Source organism: Dendrobates tinctorius, unplaced genomic scaffold, assembly GCF_039654945.1.
Source record: "Dendrobates tinctorius isolate UK_male_01 unplaced genomic scaffold, ASM3965494v1 ptg000032l, whole genome shotgun sequence".
NCBI lineage: Eukaryota > Metazoa > Chordata > Amphibia > Anura > Dendrobatidae > Dendrobates > Dendrobates tinctorius.
Genome location: NW_027361700.1, coordinates 12,740,443 through 12,767,677, shown reverse-complemented (window position 1 = coordinate 12,767,677; position 27,235 = coordinate 12,740,443). Strand labels below are relative to the sequence as shown.

General features: G+C 43.6%; 1 protein-coding gene across 3 annotated transcripts in view; it reads left to right on the top strand.

Moving 5' to 3' along the window:
• Nucleotides 1-297: 297 nt before the first annotated feature.
• The window catches only part of CALCOCO2 (calcium binding and coiled-coil domain 2), a 104,121-nt gene continuing 77,183 nt past the window's right edge, over nucleotides 298-27,235 (top strand). For all 3 annotated transcript variants that reach the window (XM_073572403.1, XM_073572402.1, XM_073572401.1), the window contains exons 1-2: nucleotides 298-416; nucleotides 508-727. In XM_073572403.1, coding sequence (XP_073428504.1) covers nucleotides 548-727 — 180 coding nt within the window. In that variant the 5' untranslated portion in view covers nucleotides 298-416; nucleotides 508-547. The remainder of the gene's footprint in view (nucleotides 417-507; nucleotides 728-27,235) is intronic.

The window sequence follows — 27,235 nt, the reverse complement described above, 5'->3', positions numbered from 1 at the left end:
TTGAACAGTTTAGACCGATATAAAAATCATTGTTATCCCAAGTTTATACGGGTCAATAACTGTAATGAGACAAAACAATGGTATAAGTGACTGTTCTACCCCCATCATTGTTCATTGATCGGTGTAAACAAAACAGTGAGCGTCTAGTACATTATCAATTTTCAATCATTTAAAAGCCTGAAATCAGACTGTGTAAATGCATGTACGGAGCCTTAAAAGGCAAGCAACCAATGCTTTGACTCCGGAGAGGAGTGGACAGGGTTACGTAAGCAGAATAAACAAGTGTGAGGGATTTATATGAAGCTGTAACAGCATCTTTCACTTTCATTTCAGAATCTGCAGTCCTGATCCTCATCTTGCTTCTTCCTGATTTCTCCGACTCTTTTGTATGAACAGTTATTGAGTTAACTTCACCGGTAAGTTCTGTATGTAGATGTGTATGAAAACTATCTGTACATAAACCCCTACAACTTGTCTGTATCCACAATTTGTCTTTTCCTCTGACAGGGCCTAGTGAGAGACTCCAGGCCTCCTGGTTAAGTCGGTCATGGATTGTGAATCCGAGAAACCACCCACTTCTATAAATGCCCCCATGGATAACAGCTTTTCACAGGTTATCTTCCCAAGTGTGCAGAAATTCTACCCTCCGAAAACCGACTTACAATGCACATTCCATATGGAAGGAAACTTTAACTTGAGTCCTAAAGATTGGATTGGGATCTTTAAGGTAAGTCTAAAAGTATCATAGTCTAATATTAATTGTAATAATCATAGTGTGAACTCTAGAAAAAAAACAATTTGTGGTTCCATAGTTAGGATGTATGTAAAAAAGCAGATTTTTTTTAATAAATCTGTGTATGTAGTGTCAGTGTGTTACCATACTCACCTACCGCCACCTTCTCCATTGTCCAGCGCCATTCTAATCCCCTTCTCAGTGACGGTACCGCTCTGCAGAATCTCCGGATCACACTGCACTCTGACATGGAAGTGGCTTTTACAATGTAAGTCTATGGAATGTCAGTACGGGGCTCCATATTGCATTGTAAAAGACTTCCGATGTAACATGCCAGATTAACCCCCCCGCCCAGAATATACCTGGGGTTATAGTGGCCTAGGCCAGATTATACCACTCCGGGTCAGAATATACCCCAGCTGCTGTAGATCAGATTTTTCAGGCTTTTGAGAACCATTGAGTGATATACTCAATAACGGGACCCCAGGCAGCACACAGGGTCCCCAGGCAACGCTTGGCGCCCCAGGCAGCACACGAGCCCAGGCAGCACATGGGGGGGCAGAGACAGCGAACGGGCTCCCAGGCAGCACACCGGGCCCCAAGAAGCACATGAGGGCCCCAGGCAGTGCACAGGGGCCCCAGGCAGCATATAGGGCCCCTGACAGCACACGGGCCCCAGCCAGTGCACAGGAGGGCAGAGACAGCGCACGGGTCCCAGACAGCGCAGAAGGGGGCGAGACAGCGTGCAAGGGGGGGAAAGAGACAGCGCGCAGGGCCCCTGTGTGCTGTCGCTGCCCCCCTGTGCGCTGTCTGGGACCCCCTGTGTGATGTCTGGGGCCCTGTTCTTCAGTGTATCTCAATCCAGTGCGATGTCTGGGGCCCCTGTGCGATGTCTGGGGTCCCTGTGCGACGTCTGGGGCCCCTTGCTCTGTCCTTGGCCCCATGCGCTGTCTCTGCCCCCTGTGTGCTGCCTGGGGCCCTGTTCTTGAGTATATCACTCAATCCTGTGCGATGTTTGGGGCCCCTGTGCGATGTCTGGGGCCTCTGTGCAGTGTGTGGGGCCCCTTGCACTGTCTGGGGCCCCTGTGTGCTGCCTGGGGCCCCTTTGCACTGACTGGGGCCCCGCTGTTAAATATATCACTCAATGGTTCTCAAAAGCGTGAAAAATCTGGTCTATAGCAGCTGAGGTATATTCTGACATGGTGGGGTATAATCTGGCCTAGGTCACAATATACCCGGAGTATATCCTGGCCTAGAGTGGTATAATCTGGCCTGTTACACCGGAGTCTGCAGAGCAGTGATGTAAGGCTACGTTCACACGTAGCGGAACTCTCACGGAAATTACCGCGAGAATTCCATTCCGCGGTAAAATCGCATTTTAAATTCCCGCGATTTTAAAAACTAGCATTTTGCAAGCGTTATTAGCTTGCAGAATTGCTAACGTTTTCCAAACGATCTGTAGCATCGCTTGGAGAACTGATTGACAGGTTGGTCACACTCGTCAAACATAGTGTTTGACGAGTGTGACCAACTTTTTACTATTGAGGCTGCCTATGCAGCATCAATAGTAAAAGATAGGATGTAAAAAATAATTTAAAAAAAAATATTGTTATTCTTACCTTCCGACGTCCCGCGCAGCCTTCCCGCCTCTCTCCACGCTCCCGGTCCCAGTAATCCTTTGCGAGAATTACCGCGATGACGTCCATTCTCGTGGGATCGTGACGTCTTGCGGTCATTTGCGATGACGTCGCGCAAATGACTGCGAGACTTCGCGATCCTGCGAGAACGGACGTCATCGCTCGCAAAGGCTTACTGGGACCGGGAGCGTGGAGAGAGGCGGGAAGGCTGCGCGGGACGTCGGAAGGTGAGAATAACAATATTTTTTATTTTAAATTCTATTTTTTACAGGGATATGGTACCCAAAGCCCGGAGAACAGTCTCCTCTCCTCTTACTTTTTGCATGGTGTGCACAGCCACATGCGGAAAGTAAGCAGAACAATGCATTCCTATGGGTGCGGGATCGCCGCGATTCCGCTAAATTAATGAGCATGCTGCGTTTTTTACCGCAAAGCGATTCCGCCACGGTAAAAACCGCAGCATTAGCACAGCATTGCGGAGTCCCATAGGAATGCATGGGATGCTTATTTTTTGCGTTTTCGCTACAAAATCGTGCGGTTACAACCGCCGCGAAAACGCAAAAAAACCACCACGTGTGAACATAGCCTAACTGAGAAGAGGAGCAGAACGGTGCTGGATCACTGAGAAGGCGGCAATAGGTGAGTAGACTACCACATACACACTACATGCGCATATGCAAACATTTAGTTAAAAAAAACTCTTTGTGGGAGTACTTCTTTAATTACTGTATGGGAAATAAGATAACAAGCTACAAGAAACATTGGCAATGTTTAAAGGGCAGTTTTCAGGAAGATCAACCATCCTAAGCAATCTATATGACCATGCAGATTATAGTAAGTTGAATGAAATGATACCTTGATGTCTGCGATCCAATGTAATCCACGTTTTTCTTAATATGTAAATTACCTGTTTAGTCCAAAACAAATTTTTATATTTAATTCTAAATGTCTGTCTATTTAATGTCATAATCTAATCTATTTTCTAATATACTTTAATTAAAATGTCTCTATTGTTCAATCACTACATTAGGATTAAAATAAATGTTAGTTTCAGATCACCCTTTTAAGATCTATGACAATCTGCCTCCAGAGCTTATTTTAAATAAAAGGGGGGTGTTAACAGTGTGAGACATGTATGACTGACAGTCTGCCCTCTTGATCTACATATCTTACACTAGTAACATCCCCTTTAATTTAGAATAATCTCTGGAGGCAGATTCTCAGGGAGATCTGTGTCCTGCCCATAGATCTTAACAGCTCTGTTGCACATAAGAAAAATGTGTTCAGGCCATAGGGATGGCTTTTGAAGAGCAGAACTTCAACAATTTGAACAATGTGGGACTAAACTGGATTTTCCATCTGTAGTGGGGCTGTCATTTCCTGGTAAACACTTTTGACATGATCCATATCGTCTCATTTTAGTTGCACTTTTGAAAGTTTGCATTCAGAAGATACAGTAAAGAGTAGGCCCTTTCCAGGTTGATACGTCAGGTGGCACAGTTCACAGCTGCATTTCTTTGTTCTATATTTCTTTTCTGTTGTAGAAGCAAAAATCTATATATAAAAATGAGTGTATATGTATGTATGTATGTATGTGTGTATATCAAGCCACGCCCACTCCACATAGCCACACTCACTCCACACGCAATGCCCCGTATGATAAATATCTAACCTAAAATATATATACAGCTCTGGCAAAAATTAAGAGACCACTTTCAAATGTTCAGTTTGTCTGATTTTTTTTCTTTATAGGTATATTTTTAAGTAAAATATAAATTTTTCTTTTAGTCTAGATAAACTACTGACAACATGTCTCCAAATTTCCAAGCAATACATTTTTTATTTTTTTTCTGACAAAGAAAAAAGGTAAAAATTAAAAAAAACTTTCAGACCTCAAATAATGCAAATAAAACAAGTTCATAATCATTTAGAAACAACAATACTAATGTTTTAACTCAGGAAGAAAAACAGCTTTCATGAGTCTTGGCATGCTTGCTACCAGTCTTTCACACTGCTTCTGGCGCAAAAATTTAAGCAGTTCTTTGTTTGATGGCTTCTGACTATCCATCATCCTCTTGATTACATTCCAGAGGTTTTCATTGGGGTTCAGGTCTGGAGAATGGGCTGCCCATGACAGGGTTTTGATGTGGTGGTCTTTTAGTTTTTGCCAGAGCTGTATGTCTCAGACTGGGATAGAGGATGTGTGATGGGTATGTGGGCACTGGACTATAAGATGGAGGATGTGTGATGTGTATATGGGTACTGGACTATGGGATGGAGGATATGTATGATGGGTATATGGGCACTGGACTATGGGATAGAGGATGTGTGATGGGTATATTATTATTATTATTATTATTATTATTATTATTATTATAGCAGCGCCATTTATTCCATGGCGCTTTACATGTGAGGAGGGGTATACATAATACATACAAGTACAGTAATCTTAAACAATACAAGTCACGACTGGTACAGGATGAGAGAGGACCCTGCCCTCGAGGGCTCACATTCTACAAGGGATGGGGGAGGATACAGTAGGCGAGGGTAGAGCTGGTAGTGCAGCGGTTTGGTGGATCGGTGGTTACTGCAGGTTGTAGGCTTGTCGGAAGAGGTAGGTCTTCAGGTTCTTTTTGAGGGTTTCCATGGTAAGCGAGAGTCTGATATCTACCAAGACCCTGCCGTTGCTCTAAACATTCATCTCAAACAAGGAGAAGACTGATCAGAGATGCAGCCAAGAGGCCCATGATTACTCTGGATGAACTGCAGGGATCTACAGCTGAGGTGGGACAGTCTGTCCATAGGACAACAATCAGTCGTACACTGCACAAATCTGGTCTTTATGCAAGAGTGGCGAGAAGAAAGCCATATTTCAAAGATATCCATAAAAAGTGTTGTTTAAAGTTTGCAACAAGCCACCTGGGAGACACACCAAACATGTGGAAGAAGGTGCTCTGGTCAGATGAAACCAAATTCGAACTTTTTGGCAACAATGCCAAACGATATGTTTGGCGTAAAGGCAACACAGCTCATAACCCTGAACACACCATCCCCACTGTCAAACATGGTGGTGGCAGTATCATGGTTTGGGGCTGCTTTTCTTCAGCAGGGACAGGGAAGATGGTTTAAATTGATGAGAAGATGGATGGAGCCAAATACAGAACCATTCTTGAAGAACACCTGTTGGAGTCTGCAAAAGACCTGAGACTGGGACGGAGATTTGTCTTCCAACATGACAATGATCCCAAACATAAAGCAAAATCTACAATGGAATGGTTGACAAATAAACGTATCCAGGTGTTAGAATGGCCAAGTCAAAGTCCAGACCTGAATCCAATCGAGAATCTGTGGAAAGAGCTGAAAACTGCTGTTCACAAACGATCTCCATCAAACCTCACTGAGCTTGAGCTGTTTTCCAAGGAAGAATGGGCAAGAATTTCAATCTCTCGATGTACAAAACTGATAGAGACATACCCCAAGCGACTTGCAGCTGTAATCGCAGCAAAAGGTGGCGCAACAAAGTATTAAGTTAAAGGGGCCGAATAATATTGCACGCCACACTTTTCAGTTTTTGAATTTCCACAAAAATTTAAAATAACCAATAAATTTTGTTCAACTTCACAGTTGTGTTCCACTTGTTGTTGATTCTTCACCAAAAATTTACATTTGGTATCTTTATGTTTGAAGCATGATATGTGGGAAAAGGTTGAAAAGTTCCAGGGGGCCGAATACTTTCGCAAGGCACTGTAAATAAAACCCTTATCAGTTCCTCAGGAAACCAATTGAACACATAAGCAGTCCAAAGTCTCAACAAATGGTTTCATATTTCACAAACCTTAGATGTATTTCCTTGTGTGCAGTTCCTCTTTAGCTTTATGCTTCACTTTCCCAAATGTATTGCCTAGTCAGTGCGAAGACAATGTAGTGAAATATGGTGAAAAGTTTTAGTTCTGGAAACAATTGTAATAAAATGGCTATGAATAACCTTTTTGGTAGTAATACACAGTTACAACAGAAGTTACTTTGTGGATTTATGGTTCAGAATTTGCAGATTTTACATCGTAAATTGACAACTAAAATATGGGACAATGCCAATAGGTGCTCTAATTTGTTGAAGTGCATGTCTTACCTTTGTTTTAAAATTTAAAGAAGCACACCCATCAAAGTTTTTATCCTCTTAATATATTGCAGTCATAATATTATATAGCACTGTGTACTTACAATTGCTCATTTTACCTTTCTACTCATTTAATTCTTCTAATTTCTCTGCTCAGAAAGTCTCTTGTCCCTACAGAAATCATTTCTCTCCAACTCCTGACCCAGCTGCTCGCCTTCCCCCCACCATTGACTTTTCAGTGATTATTACTCATACAGGGAAAATTGACCTCCTGTTTCTTGATAGAGCATAGAAGGATTCAGCTAGACACTTTTTAATCACGTGATGTCATAGACCTAAAGGAAAACAGAAGGATTAAGTGGGTAGAAAATGAGCAATTGTAAGCACACAGTGCTGTATAATACGATTATTGCAATATATTAAGAGGATAAAAACTTACATGGGAGTGCTTTTTTGACTAAGGCCAGAAAAGCAAATCCATTTTTCTTTTTGGATCCGAATACTGACCATAAAGCATGGGCTGGCCACGGGTCTCCTGACCTGAACTGGATAGCCACATATATATGTATAAGCCCCAGTTATTTGGACTGCAAAACATTTTTGCAATGATCAATTACTTTATTTTTGCTTGGGTGGAGCTTTTTGCTATTATCAGATTCACTAACAGAGTATATAATAGGTATGGCGTAAATTACCATACCAGTGTGCCAGTATAAAAAAAACTTCTGTAGTGTGATTGTATATTTCCTGTATTTATTCACTGACACATACACAAAACTGGAATATATGAAGCCTAGAAATTGCAGACTACAAACTTTTAAAAGCAATATTTGTGCTGCTTCACATTCCATTGCAAGACAGAAAATTTCACAAATGTGTTGGAATTTGACAGCTCCAGTTCCAATTGTTAACCCTAAGGCCACGGTCACATGTTCAGTAATTGGTCAGTATGTTACATTAGTATTTGTAATGCAAAACCAGGAGTGGGTGATAAATCCAGACGTGGTGACGTGTTTCTATTCTACTTTTCCTCTGATTGTTCCCCTCCTGGTTTTGGCTTACAAATACTGATGTAAAATACTGACCAGATACTGAACGTGTGAACGTGGCCTACAGGGTTAAAATATAGACACAGAAAAAAACAGCTGATGAGAACAGAATGTACTTTCTATGGGCTCACATGGGCTGATCCCCCTCTAGCTGTAAAAAGTAGTCAGCTGCTATGATGCAGAAACTCAGATGCCAGACATATTTGTAATATAATATTTGTAATATAACAGTATTGTTATAATATAACAGTATTGTTATATCCTCTGCTGGAGGTGCAGTTTGGCTTTACTCCTCTGCTATAAATAGTCACTGACTAGATGATTTAGAAGACCATTTCCATGAAAACTTCCATTTAAATATTTAAGGAGAAATAAAAAATTGTTATTTAGTTTTATTTTTTCATCAGTAAAATAGTACATACAAAATAATTGAATTGCAAAAACTCATGAATAAAAATGTGTATAGTATTATACCTAAAATGGCAGAATATCGTACACAATGAAAGCAGCAGATCAGTCTACTGTTTCTGGTTTACCTGGTAGCATACAATAAGGGACATGCATAGGCCCCTAAAATGTCAGATAATAGAAGTCACGTATGCCTGAATTTGTAGGTAAAGTAGTTCTAGAACAGTGCTCGGGATAAAAAGTCATTTACTTCTTTATGAATGCAAAATAAACATGATAAAGTTGAAAACAACGTGAAGCCAATGCATTTGTAATGTAGAAACCACTGACTCATGTCCATGTCCTCCTATGCCAGGAGTAAGGCTATGTGCATACGTTGCGGAACTCCCGTGGAAGTTACCGCGGGAATTCTAGAATTCCATTCCGCGGGAAAACCGCATTTTAAATTCCCGCGATTTTTCCGCGGAAAAACTAGTGATTTGCAAGCGTAATTAGCTTGCAGAATGCTAGCATTTTCCAAGCGATCTGTAGCATCGCTTGGAGAATTGATTGACAGGTTGGTCACACTCGTCAAACACAGTGTTTGACTAGTGTGACCAACTTTTTACTATTGAGGCTGCCTATGCAGCATCAGTAGTAAAAGATATAATGTTAAAAATAATAAAAAAAATCATATTTTTCTCACATTCCGACATCCTTCCTGATCATCGTGATGCTCCCGTTCCCTGTAATGCCTTGCGAGACCTTTGATGACGTAGCGGTCTCGCGAGACCGCTACGTCATCACAGGTCCTTGCTGCAAGGCATTACTGGGAACTGGAGCTGGCAGGAGCATCGGTAAGGCTGCGCGGGACGCCGGAAGGTGAATATAACCTGATTTTTTTATTTTAATTCTATTTTTTACAGGGATATGGTACCCACAGCCTGGAGGACAGTCTCCACTCCTCCACCCCCTAGGTACCATCCGCAAATGTTCTGCTTACTTTTCGCATGGTGGGCACAGCCACATGCGGGAAGTAAGCAGAACAATGCATTCCTATGTGGGCGGAATCGCCGCAATTCCGCAAAATTAATGAGCATGCTGTGTATTATTCAACGATGCGATTCCGCCACGGGAAAATCCGCAGCATTAGCACAGCATTGCGGAATCTCATAGGATTGCATGGGATGCTGTTTTTTGCGTTTTCGCGGCAAAATCGGGCGTTAAAAACCGCCGCAAAAAAGGCGAAAAAAACGCAACTTGTGAACGCAGCCTTAGAGTGGCTTCTCCACTTGATTCTTGCTAGTTTCACTTTGTTTTTAACCTTTCAATCATGTGTATTTTGGATTAATAAAAAAGGAAACTGCTTTTTAACCCAAGTGCTGGACTATATCTACTTCAGCTACATGTTTGGAGTCTCTGAAGCCGGCCCTTCTATATGCTCCATGTACCAAGGATTTTAAGGACATCGATTGTCTCCTACACAAAACGAACTAATTGGAGTGATAAGCTGACCCCTTTTTATTATTAGTGCCTGACTTATAAAGTATTTGCAAGAAAAAAAAATTGTGTAAAGTAGTCAGGATCACCAAAAATACCAATAACCAAAAAATATTTATATAACAAATAAAGACATGCATAATAAAAACATTTAAAAAGTCAAAAAAGCTTACATACAACCACAGATGTAAGGAAAAACACCCCTCCCCCAATGTACACGCTGAGGTAACCCAAAATAATGCGCTGAGCAATGTATATATAGAAAACCTGAAAAGAGATGGCAACAGTCTAATCTGTCAAGGAAAAAAAAAAAGAAGATATTTTGGCCTGGGTTACATCAGCATGTACATTGGAGGAGGGGGGTTTTACTTACATGGACACAACTGTGGTTGTATGTAAGCTTTTTTGGCTTTTCAAATTATCTTATTATGTACCGTATGTCCGTAATTTTTTTTTGGTTATTTAGTATTTTTTGTTATTCTCCTGACTACTTTACACACTTCTTTTTTTCTTGCATGTGCTTATTCTAAGTGTGTAGTGGGCGATCCTATTATATTAGTAGTGCCCTCAGCTTCTCTACTTTAGTTTATTTTTTCATTACAAAGTATTAAAATAAACAGAATACAAGAAATACTCAAAAAGATCAATTAACCCCTCAACGACCGCCGATACGCCTTTTCACGGTGGCAGTTAAGGTTACTTAAACCAAAGCGCCGCTTTTTAACTGCGCTGCGCTGAGGTTTAAGGTTATAGCTCCCCCTAGCATCTGAATTTCTCCAGGGTCTCGGCTGCTGGGGGTAGCTAAGACCCCAAAGAACATGATTCGGGTCGTTTTTTACCGACCCCAGTGTTCCGATCGCCGTTATTAACGGTATAACGGCGACCGCAAAAAAAGTCCATTTAAATTCTCTCTCCTCTAACGTGATCGCACACCAGAGGAGAGAGAAATAGGGTCCCACGAACACCCCTTTACCTCCGGAGTCCCTCCATGCCCCCCATGATGTCCCCCGGCGTCTTCTTCTGGGAGAAGATGGCGGGCGCATGCGCAGTGCGCCTGCCGAGATTTGCTGGCTGGCACCTGGGAACAATAGGAAATTTTTCCTATTGGTTCATTTTGATGACTGTGATAGACCCTATCACAGTCATCAAAATAAAAAAATAGTAAATAAAACCCCCTTTTATCACCCCTTTAGTTAGGGAAAAATAATGAAATTAAAAAAAAAAATATTTATTTCTATTTTTTCTTTAGTGTTAGAGTTGGGCTAAAGTGAGTTGGGCTAAACTTAGGGTTAGGGTTGGGCTAAAGTTAGGGGTAGGGTTGGGCTAAAGTTAGGGTTAGGGTTGTGCTAAAGTGAGTTGGGCTAAAGTTAGGGTTAGGGTTGGGATAAAGTGAGTTGGGCTAAAGTTAGGGTTAGGGCTAGAGTTATGGTTATGGTCGGGATTAGGGATAGGTTAGGGGTGTGTTGGTGTTAACTTTGTGGTTAGGGTTATGGTTAGGCTTGGGATTAGGGCTAGGGGTATGTTGGGGTTAGGTTTGTGGTTAGGGTTGGGATTAGGGTTAGAGATATGTTGCGGTTAGGGTTATGGTTAGGGTTGGGATTAGGGATAGGAGTGTATTTGGGTTGGGGTTGGAGTTAAAATTGGGGGTTTCCATTGTTTAGGCACATCAGGGATTCTCCAAACGCGACATGGCGTCCAATCTCAATTCCATCCAATTCTGCGTTGAAAAAGTCAAACGGTGCTCCTTCCCTTCCGAGCTCTGCCGAGCACCCAAACAAGTGGTTTACTCCTACATATGGTGTATCGACGTATTCAGGACAAATTGGACATCAACTCTCGGGGTCTAATTTCTCCTGTTACCCTTGGGAAAATAAAAATTTGGGGGCGAAAAGATCATTTTTGTGGAAAAATATGATTTTTATTTTCACCGCTCTATGTTATAAACTACTGTGAAGCACTTGGGGGTTCAAAGTGCTCACCACACATTTAGATAAGTTCCTTGGGGGGGTCTAGTTTCCAAAATGGTGTCACTTATGGCGGTTTCCACTTTTTAGACACATCAGGGGCTCTCCAAACGCGACATGGCATCTGATCTAATTTCCAGCCAATTCTGCATTGAAAAAGTCAACAGTGGTTTACCCCTACATATAGAGTATCGGCGTATTCAGGACAAATTGCACAATGACTTTGGTGGTCTAATTTCTACTGTTACCCTTAGAAAAATAAACATTTGGGGGCGAACAGATCATTTTTGTGAAAAAATATCATTTTTTAATTGTACGCCTGTACGTTATAAACTTTTGTGAAGTACTTGGGGGATCAAAGTGCTCACCACACACCTAGATAAGTTCCTTGGGGGGGGGTTTAGCTTTCAGAACAGTGTTACTTGTGGGGGGTTTCCACCGTTTAGGCACATCAGGGGCTCTCCAAACGAGACATGGCGTCCGATCTCAATTCCAGTCAGTTCTGGATTAAAAAACTCAAACAATGCTCCTTCCCTTCTGAGCTCTGCCATGCGCCCACACAGTGGTTTACCCCCACATATGGTATTTTGATGTATTCAGGAGAAATTGCACCATAAATTTTGTGGTTCGTTTTCTCTTTTTACATTTGTGAAAATAAAAAAACTGGTTCTGAAGTAAAAATGTTTGTGAAAAAAAGTTACCGTAAATGTTCATTTTTTTCCTTCCACATTGCTTCAGTTCCTGTGACGCACGTAAAGGGTTAATTAACTTCTTGCATGTGGTTTTGAGCACCTTGAGGGGTGCAGATTTTAGAATGGTGTCACTTTTGGGTATTTTCTTTCATGTACACCCCTCAAAGTGACTTCAAATATGAGGTGGTACCTGAAAGAAATGGTTTTGTAAATTTTGTCAACTTTTAACCCTTATAACTTCCTAATAAAAAAAATAATAAAATGTATTTCCAAGATTGTGCTGATGTAAAGTAGACATGTGGGAAATGTTATTTACTAACTATTTTGTGTGACATATCTCTCTGACTTAAGGGCATTAAAATTCAAAATTTGAAAATTGTGAAATTTTAAAATTTTTCACCAGATTTCCATTTTTTTCATAAATAAGCGCAAGTCATATTGAAGAAATTCTACCACTAATATGAAGTTCAATATGTCACGAAAAAACATTCTCAGAATCAGCATGATGCGTTAAAGCGTTCCAGAGTTATAACCTCATAAAGTGACAGTGGTCAGAATTGTAAAAATTGGCCCGGTCATTAAGCTGCAAATTGGCTCTGTCACTAAGGGGTTAAATGAGTAGTCAAGCTAAACAGAATTTTTAAATGTTTTTATAACAATAAAATATAAAACTTACTAATATAGTATATGAATACAAGCATTGGTACAATTTACAGATTTCATCTATAAGGTCGGAGTCACACTAAACGTATGAAAAATCAGTCTGAGTCTCCCTGCCGAGAGTCGCACAATTGTAATGCAAGTGTCATGCGACAACAGTCTGATTTTTCACACCTAGCATCCGATTTACATCCGAATGCAGTGCGATTACTATCTGATTGCAATATGATTTTAACGTGAGCTTTTACAGTTGTGGCCAAAAGTATTGACACCCCTGCAATTCTGTCAGATAATACTCAGTTTCTTCCTGAAAATGATTGCAAACACAAATTCTTTGGTATTATTATCTTCATTTAATTTGTCTTAAATGAAAAAACACAAAAAGAATTGTCCTAAAGCCAAATTGGATATAATTCCACACCAAACATAAAAAAGAGAGTGGACAAAAGTATTGGCATTGTTCGAAAAATCATGTGATGCTTCTCTAATTTGTGTAATTAACAGCACCAGTAACTTACCTGTGGCACCTAACAGGTGTTGGCAATAACTAAATCACACTTGCAGCCAGTTGACATGGATTAAAGTTGACTCAACCTCTGTCCTGTGTCCTTGTGTGTACCACATTGAGCATGGAGAAAAGAAAGAAGACCAAAGAATTGTCTGAGGACTTGAGAAACCAAATTGGGAGGAAGCATGAGCAATCTCAAGGCTACAAGTTCATCTCCAAAGACCTGAATGTTCCTGTGTCTACCGTGCGCAGTGTCATCAAGAAGTTTAACCCCTTCACCCCCAAGGGTGGTTTGCACGTTCATGACCGGGCCAATTTTTACAATTCTGACCACTGTACCTTTATGAGGTCATAACTCTGGAATGCTTCCATTGATCCCGGTGATTCTGACATTGTTTTCTCGTGACATATTGTACTTCATGTTAGTGGTAACATTTCATTCAAATAACTTGCGTTTATTTGTGAAAAAAATGGAAATTTGGCAAAAATTTTGAAAATTTCACAATTTTCCAACTTTGAATTTTCATGCCCTTAAATCACAGAGATACGGCACACAAAAAACTTGATAAGTAACATTTCCCACATGTTTACTTTACATCAGCACAATTTTGGAACCAAAATTTTTTTTTGTTAGGAAGTTATAAGGGTTAAAAGTTGACCAGCGATTTCTCATTTTTACAACACCATTTTATTTTTAGGACCACATCACATTTGAAGCCACTTTGAGGGGTCTATATGATAGAAAATACCCAAAAGTGACACCATTCTAAAAACTGAACCCCTTAAGGTGCTCAAAACCACATTCAAGACGTTTATTAACCCATTAGGTGCGTCACAGGAATTTTTTTGAATATTTAAAAAGAAATGAAGATCTAACTTTTTTTCACAAAAAAAATACTTCAGGTTCAATTTTTTTTATTTTACCAAGGGTAACAGGAGAAATTGGACTGCAAAAGTTATTGTGCAATTTGTCCTGAGTACGCTGATACCTGATTTGTGGGGGGGAACGACTGTTTCGGCGCATGGCAGAGCTCAGAATGGAAGGAGCGCCGTTTGACTTTTTCAATGCAAAATTGGCTGGAATTCAGATCGGACGCCATGTCACGTTTGGAGAGTCCCTGATGTACCTAAACAGTGGAAACCCCCTACAAGTGACCCCATTTTGGAAACTAGACCCCCCAAGGAACTTATCTAGATATGTGGTGAGAACTTTGAACCCACAAGGGCTTTACAGAAGTTTATAACGTACAGCGGTACAATTAAAAAATCATATTTTTTCCACAAAAATGATCTTTTCACCCCAATTTTTATTTTCCCAAGGGTAACAGGATGCTAAAAGTTATTGTGCAATTTGTCCTGAGTACGCTGATACCCCACATGTGGAGGTAAACCACTATTTGGGCGCATGGCAGAGCTCGGAAGGCAAGCAATGCCATTTGACGTTTTTGGCTGGAATTGAGATCGGACACCATGTCGCGTTTGGAAAACCCCTGATGTACCAAAACAGTGGAAACCCCCCACAAATGACACCATTTTGGAAACTAGACCCCCTAAGGAACTTATCTAGATGTGTGGTGAGAACTTTGAACCCCCATGGGCTTCACAGAAGTTTATAACATAAAGCCATACAATTAAAAAATCATATTTTTTCCACAAAAATGATCTTTTCACCCTCAATTCTTATTTTTCCAAGGGTAACAGGACCGTAAAAGTTATTGTGCAATTTGTTCTGAGTACGCTGATACCCCACATGTGGGGGTAAACCACTATTTGGGCGCATTGCAGAGCTCGGAAGGGAAGCAGCGCCATTTGACGTTTTTGGCTGGAATTGAGATCGGACACCATGTCGTGTTTGGAAAACCCCTGATGTACCAAAACAGTGGAAATCCCCCACAAATGACACCATTTTGGAAACTAGACCCCCTAAGGAACTTATCTAGATGTGTGGTGAGAACTTTGAACCCCCATGGGCTTCACAGAAGTTTATAACATAAAGCCATACAATTAAAAAATCATATTTTTTCCACAAAAATGATCTTTTCACCCTCAATTCTTATTTTTCCAAGGGTAACAGGACCGTAAAAGTTATTGTGCAATTTGTTCTGAGTACGCTGATACCCCACATGTGGGGGTAAACCACTATTTGGGCGCATGGCAGAGCTCGGAAGGGAAGCAGCGCCATTTGACGTTTTTGGCTGGAATTGAGATCGGACACCATGTCGCGTTTGGAAAACTCCTGATGTACCAAAACAGTGGAAACCCCCCACAAATGACACCATTTTGGAAACTAGACCCCCTAAGGAACTTATCTAGATGTGTGGTGAGCACTTTGACCCCCCCAGTGCTTCACAGAAGTTTATAATGCCCGGGCGTGAAAATAAATAATTCGTATTTTTTCCACAAACATGATCTTTTAGTCACCATTTTTTTATTTTCCCAAGGGTACCAGGAGAAATTGGACCCCAAAAGTTGTTGTCCAATTTGTTCTGAGTATGCTGATACCCCATATGTGGGAGAAAACTACTGTATGGGCACAAGTCGGGGCTCGGAAGGGAAGTAGTGACGTTTTGGAATGCAGACTTTGATGGAATGGTCTGCGGGTGTCATGTTGCCTTTGGAGAGCCCCTAATGTACCTAAACAGTGGAAACCCCCCACAAATGACACCATTTTGTAAACTAGACCCCCCAAGGAACTTATCTAGATGTGTGGTGAGCACTTTGAACCCCCCAGTGCTTCACAGAAGTTTATAACGCCCGGGCGTGAAAATAAAAAATTCGTATTTTTTCCACAAACATGATCTTTTAGTCACCATTTTTTTTATTTTCCCAAGGGTACCAGGAGAAATTGGACCCCAAAAGTTGTTGTCCAATTTGTCCTGAGTATGCTGATACCCCATATGTGGGAGAAAACTACTGTATGGGCACACGTCGGGGCTCGGAAGGGAAGTAGTGACGTTTTGGAATGCAGACTTTGATGGAATGGTCTGCGGGTGTCATGTTGCCTTTGGAGAGCCCCTAATGTACCTAAACAGTGGAAACCCCCCACAAATGACACCATTTTGTAAACTAGACCCCCCAAGGAACTTATCTAGATGTGTGGTGAGCACTTTGAACCCCCCAGTGCTTCACAGAAGTTTATAACGCCCGGGCGTGAAAATAAAAAAATCTTATTTTTTCCACAAACATGATCTTTTAGTCACCATTTTTTTATTTTCCCAAGGGTACCAGGAGAAATTGGACCCCAAAAGTTGTTGTCCAATTTGTCCTGAGTATGCTGATACCCCATATGTGGGTGAAAACTACTGTATGGGCACACGTCGGGGCTCGGAAGGGAAGTAGTGACGTTTTGGTATGCAGACTTTGATGGAATGGTCTGCGGGTGTCATGTTGCCTTTGGAGAGCCCCTAATGTACCTAAACAGTGGAAACCCCCCACATATGACCCCATTTTGAAAACTAGACCCACTAAGGAACTTATCTAGATGTGAGGTGAGCACTTTGAACCCCCAAGGGCTTCACAGAAGTTTATAATGCCAGGGCATGAAAATAAAAAAATCGTATTTTTTCCAGAAACATGATCAATTAGTCCCCAATTTTTTCATTTTCCCAAGGGTAACAGGAGAAATTGGACCCCAAAAGTTGTTGTCCAATTTGGCCTGAGTACGCTGACACCCCATATGTGGGAGAAAACTACTGTATGGACACACGTCGGGGCTCGGAAGGGAAGCAGTGACGTTTTGGAATGCAGACTTTGATGGAATGGTCTGCGGGTGTCATGTGCGTTTGGAGAGCCCCTGATGTACCTAAACTATTGAAACTCCCCACAAGTGACCCCATTTTGGACACTAGACCCCCCACGGAACTTATCTAGATGTGTGGTGAGCACAGAAGTTTATAACACTTGGACGTGAAAATAAAAAAATCATTTTTTTCCACAAAAATGATATTTTTGCCCCCAATTTTTTATTTTCCTAAGGGTAACAGGAGAAATTGGACCCCAAAAATTGTTTTGCAATTTGTCCTGAGTAGGCTGATACCCTACATGTGGGGGTAAAACACTGTTTGGGCGCATGGCAGAGCTTGGAAGGGAAGGAGCACCATTTGACTTTTTCAACTCAGAATTGGCTGGAATTGAGATCAGACGCCATGTTGCATTTGGAGAGCCCCTGATGTGCCCAAACAGTGGAAACCCCCAATTATAACTCCAACCCTAACCCCAACACACCCCTAACCCTAATCTGAGCCCTAACCCTAGCCCTAACCCTAGCCCTAACCCTAGCCCTAACCCTAACCCTAGCCCTAACCCTAAGGCTGTGTGCACACGCTGCAGATTTTGCTGCGGTTCCGCAGCGGTTTTGGCTGCTGCGGACCCCAGTACCATGATTCCCTATGGGAATCAAAAACCGCAGTGCAGACGGTGTGGAATTTTCCGCGCGGATTATCTGCGGTTTTCAATCCGCAGAAAGAATTGACATGTCAATTCTTTCTGCGGATTCTCCTGCGGTTTGCCATCTCCTCTATTGAGGAGATGAAAAACCGCAGGACAAAACCGCAGAGCAATCCGCAGGTAAAACCGCAGGTCTTTTGACCTGCGGTTTCACCTGCGGATTTTACAAAATCCGCGCGGATGAATCCGCACCTAATCCGCAGCGTGTGCACACAGCCTTACCCTAACGGGAAAATGGAGATAAATACTTTTTTTTTAGTTTTATTATTTTTCCCTTACTAAGGGGGTGATAACGGGGGGTTTGATTTACTATTTATGGCGGTTTTTATGTTTGGCGGCTGTCGCACGCTAAAAGACGCTTTTTATTGTAAAAATAGTTTTTGCATCACCACATACAGTGGGGAAAAAAAGTATTTAGTCAGTCAGCAATAGTGCAAGTTCCACCACTTAAAAAGATGAGAGGCGTCTGTAATTTACATCATAGGTAGACCTCAACTATGGGAGACAAACTGAGAAAAAAAAATCCAGAAAATCACATTGTCTGTTTTTTTTTCATTTTATTTGCATATTATGGTGGAAAATAAGTATTTGGTCAGAAACAAAATTTCATCTCAATACTTTGTGATATATCCTTTGTTGGCAATGACAGAGGTCAAACGTTTTCTGTAAGTCTTCACAAGGTTGCCACACACTGTTGTTGGTATGTTGGCCCATTCCTCCATGCAGATCTCCTCTAGAGCAGTGATGTTTTTGGCTTTTCGCTTGGCAACACGGACTTTCAACTCCCTCCAAAGGTTTTCTATAGGGTTGAGATCTGGAGACTGGCTAGGCCACTCCAGGACCTTGAAATGCTTCTTACGAAGCCACTCCTTCGTTGCCCTGGCGGTGTGCTTTGGATCATTGTCATGTTGAAAGACCCAGCCACGTTTCAACTTCAATGCCCTTGCTGATGGAAGGAGGTTTGCACTCAAAATCTCACGATACATGGCCCCATTCATTCTTTCATGTACCCGGATCAGTCGTCCTGGCCCCTTTGCAGAGAAACAGCCCCAAAGCATGATGTTTCCACCACCATGCTTTACAGTAGGTATGGTGTTTGATGGATGCAACTCAGTATTCTTTTTCCTCCAAACACGACAAGTTGTGTTTCTACCAAACAGTTCCAGTTTGGTTTCATCAGACCATAGGACATTCTCCCAAAACTCCTCTGGATCATCCAAATGCTCTCTAGCAAACTTCAGACGGGCCCGGACATGTACAGGCTTAAGCAGTGGGACACGTCTGGCACTGCAGGATCTGAGTCCATGGTGGCGTAGTGTGTTACTTATGGTAGGCCTTGTTACATTGGTCCCAGCTCTCTGCAGTTCATTCACTAGGTCCCCCCGCGTGGTTCTGGGATTTTTGCTCACCGTTCTTGTGATCATTCTGACCCCACGGGGTGGGATTTTGCGTGGAGCACCAGATCGAGGGAGATTATCAGTGGTCTTGTATGTCTTCCATTTTCTAATTATTGCTCCCACAGTTGATTTCTTCACTCCAAGCTGGTTGGCTATTGCAGATTCAGTCTTCCCAGCCTGGTGCAGGGCTACAATTTTGTTTCTGGTGTCCTTTGACAGCTCTTTGGTCTTCACCATAGTGGAGTTTGGAGTCAGCCTGTTTGAGGGTGTGCACAGGTGTCTTTTTATACTGATAACAAGTTTAAACAGGTGCCATTACTACAGGTAATGAGTGGAGGAAAGAGGAGACTCTTAAAGAAGAAGTTACAGGTCTGTGAGAGCCAGAAATCTTGATTGCTTGTTTCTGACCAAATACTTATTTTCCACCATAATATGCAAATAAAATGAAAAAAAAACAGACAATGTGATTTTCTGGATTTTTTTTTCTCAGTTTGTCTCCCATAGTTGAGGTCTACCTATGATGTAAATTACAGACGCCTCTCATCTTTTTAAGTGGTGGAACTTGCATTATTGCTGACTGACTAAATACTTTTTTTCCCCACTGTATTGAGAGCTATAATTTTTCCGTGTTTTGACCCACCGAGTCATGTGAGGTCTTATTTTTTGCGGGACGAGTTGACGTTTTTATTGGTACCATTTTCGGGCATGTGACATTTTTTGATCGCTTTTTATTCCTACTTTTGGGACGCAGAATGAACAAAAACCAGCGTTTCATGAATTTCTTTTGGGGGGGTGCGTTTACACCGTTCCGCGTGTGGTAAAATTGATAAAGCGGTTTTATTCTTCGGGTCAGTACGGTTACAGCGATACCTCATTTAGGTCTTTTTTTATGTTTTTGTCGGTTTTATGCAATGAAAACTATTTTATATAAAAAATAATTATTTTTGCATCGCTTTATTCTGTGAGCTATAACTTTTTTACTTTTTCGCTGATGATGCCGTGTGGCGGCTCGTTTTTTGCGGGACAAGATGACGTTTTCAGCGGTACCATGGATATTTATATGCGTGTTTTTGATCGCGCGTTATTACATTTTTTGTTTGGCGGTATGATAATAAATCATTATTTTTTGCTTCGTTTTTTATTTTTATTTTTTAAGGGGTTCGCTAGAAGGGTTAACTAATGGGACAGTTTTATAGGGCGGGTCATTACGGACGCGGCGATACCTAATATGTGTACTTTTATTGTTTTTTTTATTATTATTTTCAAAAAATGAATTTATTGGGGAATATTTATTTTTTTTTTTTACTAATTTATTTGGCGATTTTTTTAAATTTATTTTTACATTTTTTTTTAATTTTTTTTTTACTTTATTACATAGTCCCAGGTGGGACATCACTGTCCTGTGACAGATCGCTGATCTGTCACATCACAGATCACTGTGACAGATCAGCAATCTGTCACAGGCATTGAAGCAGACTTCCTCTTGCCTGCGCTTTGCAGGCACTGAGGAAGCCAGCTTCCTCAGGTCCCCGAAGGCCCCCGTCGCCATCTTGGATTCGGGGGCCTGGAGGATAGGAGCCCCCCGCAGCAGCGCTGCACATTGCGCTGCCGTGGGGGGCTCAGGGAAGCACGGAGGGAGCCCCCTCCCTGCCAATGCTTCCCTTTAACTCCCGGTACACCGCGATCATGTTTGATCGCGGTGTGCAAGGGGTTAACGTGTCGGGGGCGGTCCGTGACCGCCCCTGACACATAGTGCCGGGTGTCAGCTGTGATAATCAGCTGACACCCGGCCGCGATCAGCGGCGCTCACCACGTGGGCGCCGCTGATCGCGGTAGACGTACTATCCCGTCCACGGTCATACGGGCCCGGGTACCGTGGACGGGATAGTACGTCGGATGTCAGGAAGGGGTTAAAGCCCATGGCACTGTGGCTAACCTCCCTAGATGTGGACGGAAAAGAAAAATTGACAAGAGATTTCAATGCAAGATTGTGCGGATGTTGGATAAAGAACCTCGACTAACATCCAAACAAGTTCAAGCTGCCCTGCAGTCCGAGGGTACAACAGTGTCAACCCGTACTATCCGTCGGCGTCTGAATGAAAAGGGACTGTATGGTAGGAGACCCTGGAAGACCTCACTTCTTACCCTGAGGCATAAAAAAGCCAGGCTGGAGTTTGCCAAAACTTACCTGAAAAAGCCTAAAACATTTTGGAAGAATGTTCTCTGGTCAGATGAGACAAAAGTAGAGCTTTTTGGGCAAAGGCATCAACATAGAGTTTACAGGAGAAAAAAAGAGGCATTCAAAGAAAAGAACACGGTCCCTACAGTCAAACATGGCGGAGGTTCCCTGATGTTTTGGGGTTGCTTTGCTGCCTCTGGCACTGGACTGCTTGACCGTGTGCATGGCATTATGAAGTCTGAAGACTACCAACAAGTTTTGCAGCACAATGTAGGGCCCAGTGTGAGAAAGCTGGGTCTCCCTCAGAGGTCATGGGTCTTCCAGCAGGACAATGACCCAAAACACACTTCAAAAAGCACTAGAAAATGGTTTGAGAGAAAGCACTGGAGACTTCTAAGGTGGCCAGCAATGAGTCCAGACCTGAATCCCATAGAACACCTGTGGAGAGATCTAAAAATGGCAGTTTGGAGAAGGCACCCTTCAAATATCAGGGACCTGGAGCAGTTTGCCAAAGAAGAATGGTCTAAAATTCCAGCAGAGCATTGTAAGAAACTCATTGATGGTTACCGGAAGCGGTTGGTCGCAGTTATTTTGGCTAAAGGTTGTGCAACCAAGTATTAGGCTGAGGGTGCCAATACTTTTGTCTGGCCCATTTTTGGAGTTTTGTGTGAAATGATCAATGTTTTGCTTTTTGCTTCATTCTCTTTTGTGTTTTTTCATTTAAGACAAATTAAATGAAGATAATAATACCAAAGAATTTGTGTTTACAATCATTTTCAGGAAGAAACTGAGCATTATCTGACAGAATTGCAGGGGTGTCAATACTTTTGGCCACAACTGTACATAGAGCAATTCTGTCATTTACACATCATTTTCAGGAAATATTCTTCAAAACACACACACACACACACACACACACACACACACACACACACACACACACACACACACACACACACACACACACACATATATGTGTGATAGGATACAATAAAATCCAGCAATTCATGTGCCGCATACAGTAAAATCACAGAGTGACAGATTAGAATAGATATATACACATAGAATAGATAGATATCTAGATGTCAGTGACACACACACATATATAAATGTATATATATTACATAGAAGAAAAGCCAGCAATTCAGCAGCTGCGTAGTGTAAAATCACAGCAGGAGCCGACAGCATAGAACAGATGGATTACATACAGTAAATACAAATATAATAGGTAGATATACAGATGTCTGTGACAAATACAATTAGTACAGTGTGTGCATGTATTTAATTAATAAAGGATAATTTTTCTGAAAAAAATTGTGTGGGCTCCCGCTTAATTTTCGGAACCAGCAGAGGGAAAGCCGACGGCTGGGGGCTGATGTTTATAGCCTGGGAAGGGAGTAATACCCATGGCGCTTCTCAGGCTATTAATATCATCTCACAACTGTATATTTAGCCTTTACTGGCTATTAAAATGGGGGACCCCCAAAAAATTGGCATCGGGTCCTCCTATAATTAATTGCAAAGCCACAAAAAGAGAACTAAGGTGGTGAGTAGCTGTCTATTTATTTAGCATTTTGCACCTGTGTTGCCAACATCTTGCTATATGTGCTGGCTGCATCCTGTAGTGCATTTGTTCAAAGACCTGTGCAGCAGGGGCGGGACTACCACGGTGTCAGCGGTCGCAGCTGCGACGGGGCCCGGAGTCCTTAGGGGCCCAATCTTTGATTGGCTGCCAGGCTGCAAATGGCCTGAGGCGATGGCTGCTCTGTGCGCACAGGACCTGTGATGAGGTCACAGGAGGGGAGGAGTCAGGGGTCACATGATCAGGAGCCTCCGTGTATGTAGGACTCTGCCGTGCTGGTTGTCATGGTGCACTGCTGGATGATGGTAAGTTTGTGTGTGGGGTCAGGAGGGGTTTACAGGGTAGATGTAGCAGAACCGTGTGTGTACAAGGTGTACAGAGCAGAGCCGTGTGTACGAAGTGTATGGAGAGCAGCCGTGTGTGTATGAAGCGGAGCCGTATGTGTACAAGGTGTATGGAGCAGAGCCGTGTGTGTATGAAGTGTACGGAGTGGAGCTGTGTGTGTACAAGGTGTACGAAGCGGAACCGCGTGTGTACGAGGTGTAAGGATGGAAGGCGCATGCGTAGGAAGTGTACGGAGCGGAGCCGCGTGTGTACGAAGTGTACGGAGCGGAGCTGAGTGTGTACGAAGTGTACAGAGCGGAGCCGCATCTGTATGAGGTGGACGGAGAGGAGCCACGCGTGTACAAGGTGTATGGAGTGGAGCGTGTACGAGGTGTACGGAGCGGAACCGCGCTTGTACGAGGTGTATGGAGCAGAGCATGTACGAGGTGTATGGAGCGGAGCCGCATGTGTGCAAGGTGTGCAGAGCCAGGCGTGTACGAGGTGTGCTGAGTGGAGCCACGCGTGTACGAGGTGTACGGAGCGGAGATGTGCGTGTATTTTGGCATGGGGGGGGCAATATGAAAGTTGGCACCGGGGCCCATAACTTTGTAGTTACGCCACTACTGGGAAGGTAAGTGGTGCTGCCTTTTTTCTGCTGTTTTTTTAATTTTTGGAGAATTTTAGTTCATTTTGTGGCTTTGCTATTAGTTTAGTGATAGGACTTGCAAGTGTGGGGACCTTTGATTTGGGTGGCGAGCTTGCATGTTTTGGCCAAAATATCGGCCAATGCCTCTCTATTTTTATGTATTTTGTGCACTATAATTTTCAGGGTGCAGCCAAGCCCAGCACGTTTGGTCTTGTGTACAGGGGTGTTCGCCCTGGGATTGTCACGTCTGCCATGTCTGTTTGTCTCAAGAACTCCTGGAACGATGTGCATGCGCATGCTTTGTCTGCTGTCCTGCATGTCCCCTAGAGCAGTCTGCACACTCACCTCATGTCTGAGCCACAGGATGCCTGCGTTTCTGCTCTGCCTTCTGTGATCTTCTCGTCATGTCTGGAGTCCTTGATCATGTGACATTTCTTAAGATCCTGCACTGTCTGGTTCTGCAATCATCTCGTCATGTCTAGAATCCCGGATCATGTGTTCTTCCTAGGATCCTGCACTGGTTGGTTCGGTGATCATCTCGTCATGTCTGAAACCCTGATCATTTGACGTTTCCTAAGATCCTGCACTGTCTGGTTCTGCTATCATCTCGTCATGTCTAGAATCCCGGAAGTGCTCCCCTGGTCCTGACCTGGAGGAGGAGGTGCTATGCCCTATATCAGGCCGCCTCTTCCTATGCTCAGGGCCTGATTATTGTGTTGCTTCCCTGCAAGGCTCTGGGTCTGTGGGGTTGCTCCCTCTATTCTGTGCCCTTGCACTTTGCTCTGTAGTGCGTCTCTGCACACGCTCCGTGCTCGTATTCCGCCTCTTGTCTTGTGCCATGTCTTGTGTTGTCTCTCGTGCCATGTTTGTCTTTGCCTTGCTTTGCCTTGTAGTCCTTCTGCTGTTCTCTGTCTTAGTCTGTTTTTCTATGTCTCGCCTTAGCTATGCTTTGACTTGTAGTCCTTCCTGTGTTCTCTGCCTCGCCTGTTTTGCCATGTCTTGCTTTTGCTATGCTTTGACTTGTAGTCCTCCCTGTGTTCTCTGCCTTGCTATTCCTTGCTTTGTGTTCCTCCCTATGGTCTCAGTCTTTGCTTGCTCTGCCTGGCTCTCTCCTATGGTGCTCTGTAGTGCTCCCTGGCACACGCACCATTTCTCCTCTCCTTAGTGCTCGATTCTATGTCTAGTCCCAAGGTCTTCCCTTGGCCCGGCTCTGGGCTTCTCCCTACGCTCCGCTGCTAGACTCTGTCCTCGCTCTGACCTGGCTCTGTTTCTGCTTGTTCCTTGCCTTGTTCCCTGCCTTGTCCTTGCATTGAACCCTTGCGTGGGTTCCCCTTGGCCGTCTCCTGTGCCGTGGTAAGTGCCACGTGTTTGTGTACAGCCGTGTGCACTGGCCAGTGTGGCGTGCCCCCTGCGTGGCTCCTAGCACGCAGCCCTTCCTTGTGCCCGGGCGTGGCTTCTAGCACGCACCCTGCCTTGATCCCTGGCGTCGCTCCTAGCATGCACCCTGCCTTGAACCTTGGCGTGTCTCTACACGCACTCTGTCTTGTACCTTGGACCCTGGCGTGTCTCTACACGCACCCTGTCTTGTGCCTTGGCGTGTCTCTACACGAACTCTGTCTTGTGCCTTGAACCTTGGCGTGTCTCTACACGCACTCTGTCTTGTACCTTGTGCCTTGGCGTGTCTCTACACGCACTCTGTCTTATCCTATGCTTTGGCGTGGCTCTACACACGCACCCTGTCTCGTTTGTGAACCTTGGCATGTCCCCTACACACGCACCTCGCTTTGAACCCTGGCGTGTCCCCTACACACGCACCTTGCCTTGCACCTAGCCTTGACCCCTGGCGTGTCCCCTACACACGCACCTAGCCTTGGACCTTGGCGTGTTCTCTAACACGCGCCCTGCCTGGATATCTTCGTGCCTCCTTGCCTGAACCCTGGTTTGCCTGCCGGATGCCCGGAACCTGTCGATCGCTGCCAGAGATCACGAGCTGGATGACTGCGGCCTGACCTCCGGATCTGATGTCCGCAGCCTGATGCCTTGATGATGTCGATCGTTGCCAGCAGTCCGGAGTCCGATGCCATCATGCCATTACCTGTACCTAGGCGTGCCACCTGGCACGTACCATGTTATGGACCTTGGCGTGCCCACGCGCGCACCTTGCACGTTTTGCTTGTTTACACTGTATGTGATCCTGAGTTATTCTAATGAAGATACCTTGCACCTACGTCTTGCGTCGTCTTGCTTCCTGCTCGTCCTTGTCGTCAGACACTCGTCTAGTGTCCCCTGAGCCGGCCGTCTGGTCCCATCAGTCGTGGTGGCTCACCCCCTTGGTCTTGCCCCTGACACTCCCTGTATAGGGGGTGGATTCTCACAAGGTTAGCTCGCCCTCGGTGGGTGGGTGCCACGACCCAGAGGGTCCACTCAAAAAATGGGCTCAGCAGGAGCTGAGTTCGTCACAGGGATGCGATGAGAGAGGGCTGGACAGCCCGCCTAATCGAATAGTAGGGGCGTGACTAATAGGATAGAACCAGACTATATGCATTACCTTTATATGTGCCCTATACAGACCTTTATTGTGCAAATGTATACTAAACAGTCACCCCTTCCATGATTGGATAGGTGGTGAGGGGCTGTCTATTTAGTATTTTGCACCTGTGTTGCCAACATCTTGCTATGTGAGCTGGCTGCATCGTGTAGTGCATTTGTTCAAAGACCTGGGCAGGTAATTGGTGCTGCCTTTTTTCTGTTGTTTCCTCCTATAATTAATAACCAGCAAAGACTATGCAGACAGCTGCGGGCTGATTTTAATAGCCTAGGAAGGGGCCATGGATACTGCCCCCCCGGCTACAAACATCAGCTCTCAGCCACCCCAAAAAAGGCGCATCTCTAAGATGTGGTAATTCTGGCACTTAGCCTTGCTCTTCACTCTTACCCTGTGGCGGTGACAAGTGAGGTGATATCAAGCCCCAAGGTTAGTAATGGAGGGGCGTCAATAAGACCATTACTAACCTCATAGTCACATTGTTTGAAAACATAAACACCCAGAGTAACGTCCTTTAATTGAAAGACTGACACAGACTCCTTTAATAAATCTTATTTAAACCATACTTACGACCTCGCCCATTCCACCGACGTCCTTGTCATGTGCAAAAGAGTTAAAAATATAAACAATATTCCTTACCTTTCCGCAGAGATGCTGCTAATCCATTTGTCCCATGACGGGTCTATCTCTGCTACATCTGGATGGCAGGTTGCATGGTAGCATGATGCCACCATACAGCCTGTCATCCAGCAGAGACACTGAGCAGCGTGTGCTCAGTATCTCCCTGTGAACTATTCCCTGAGTGCACCACGAGCGTGAGAAGGTTCTCCTGCTCATGCTGCCGTCAGACAGGTCCTGCAAGTTTACTG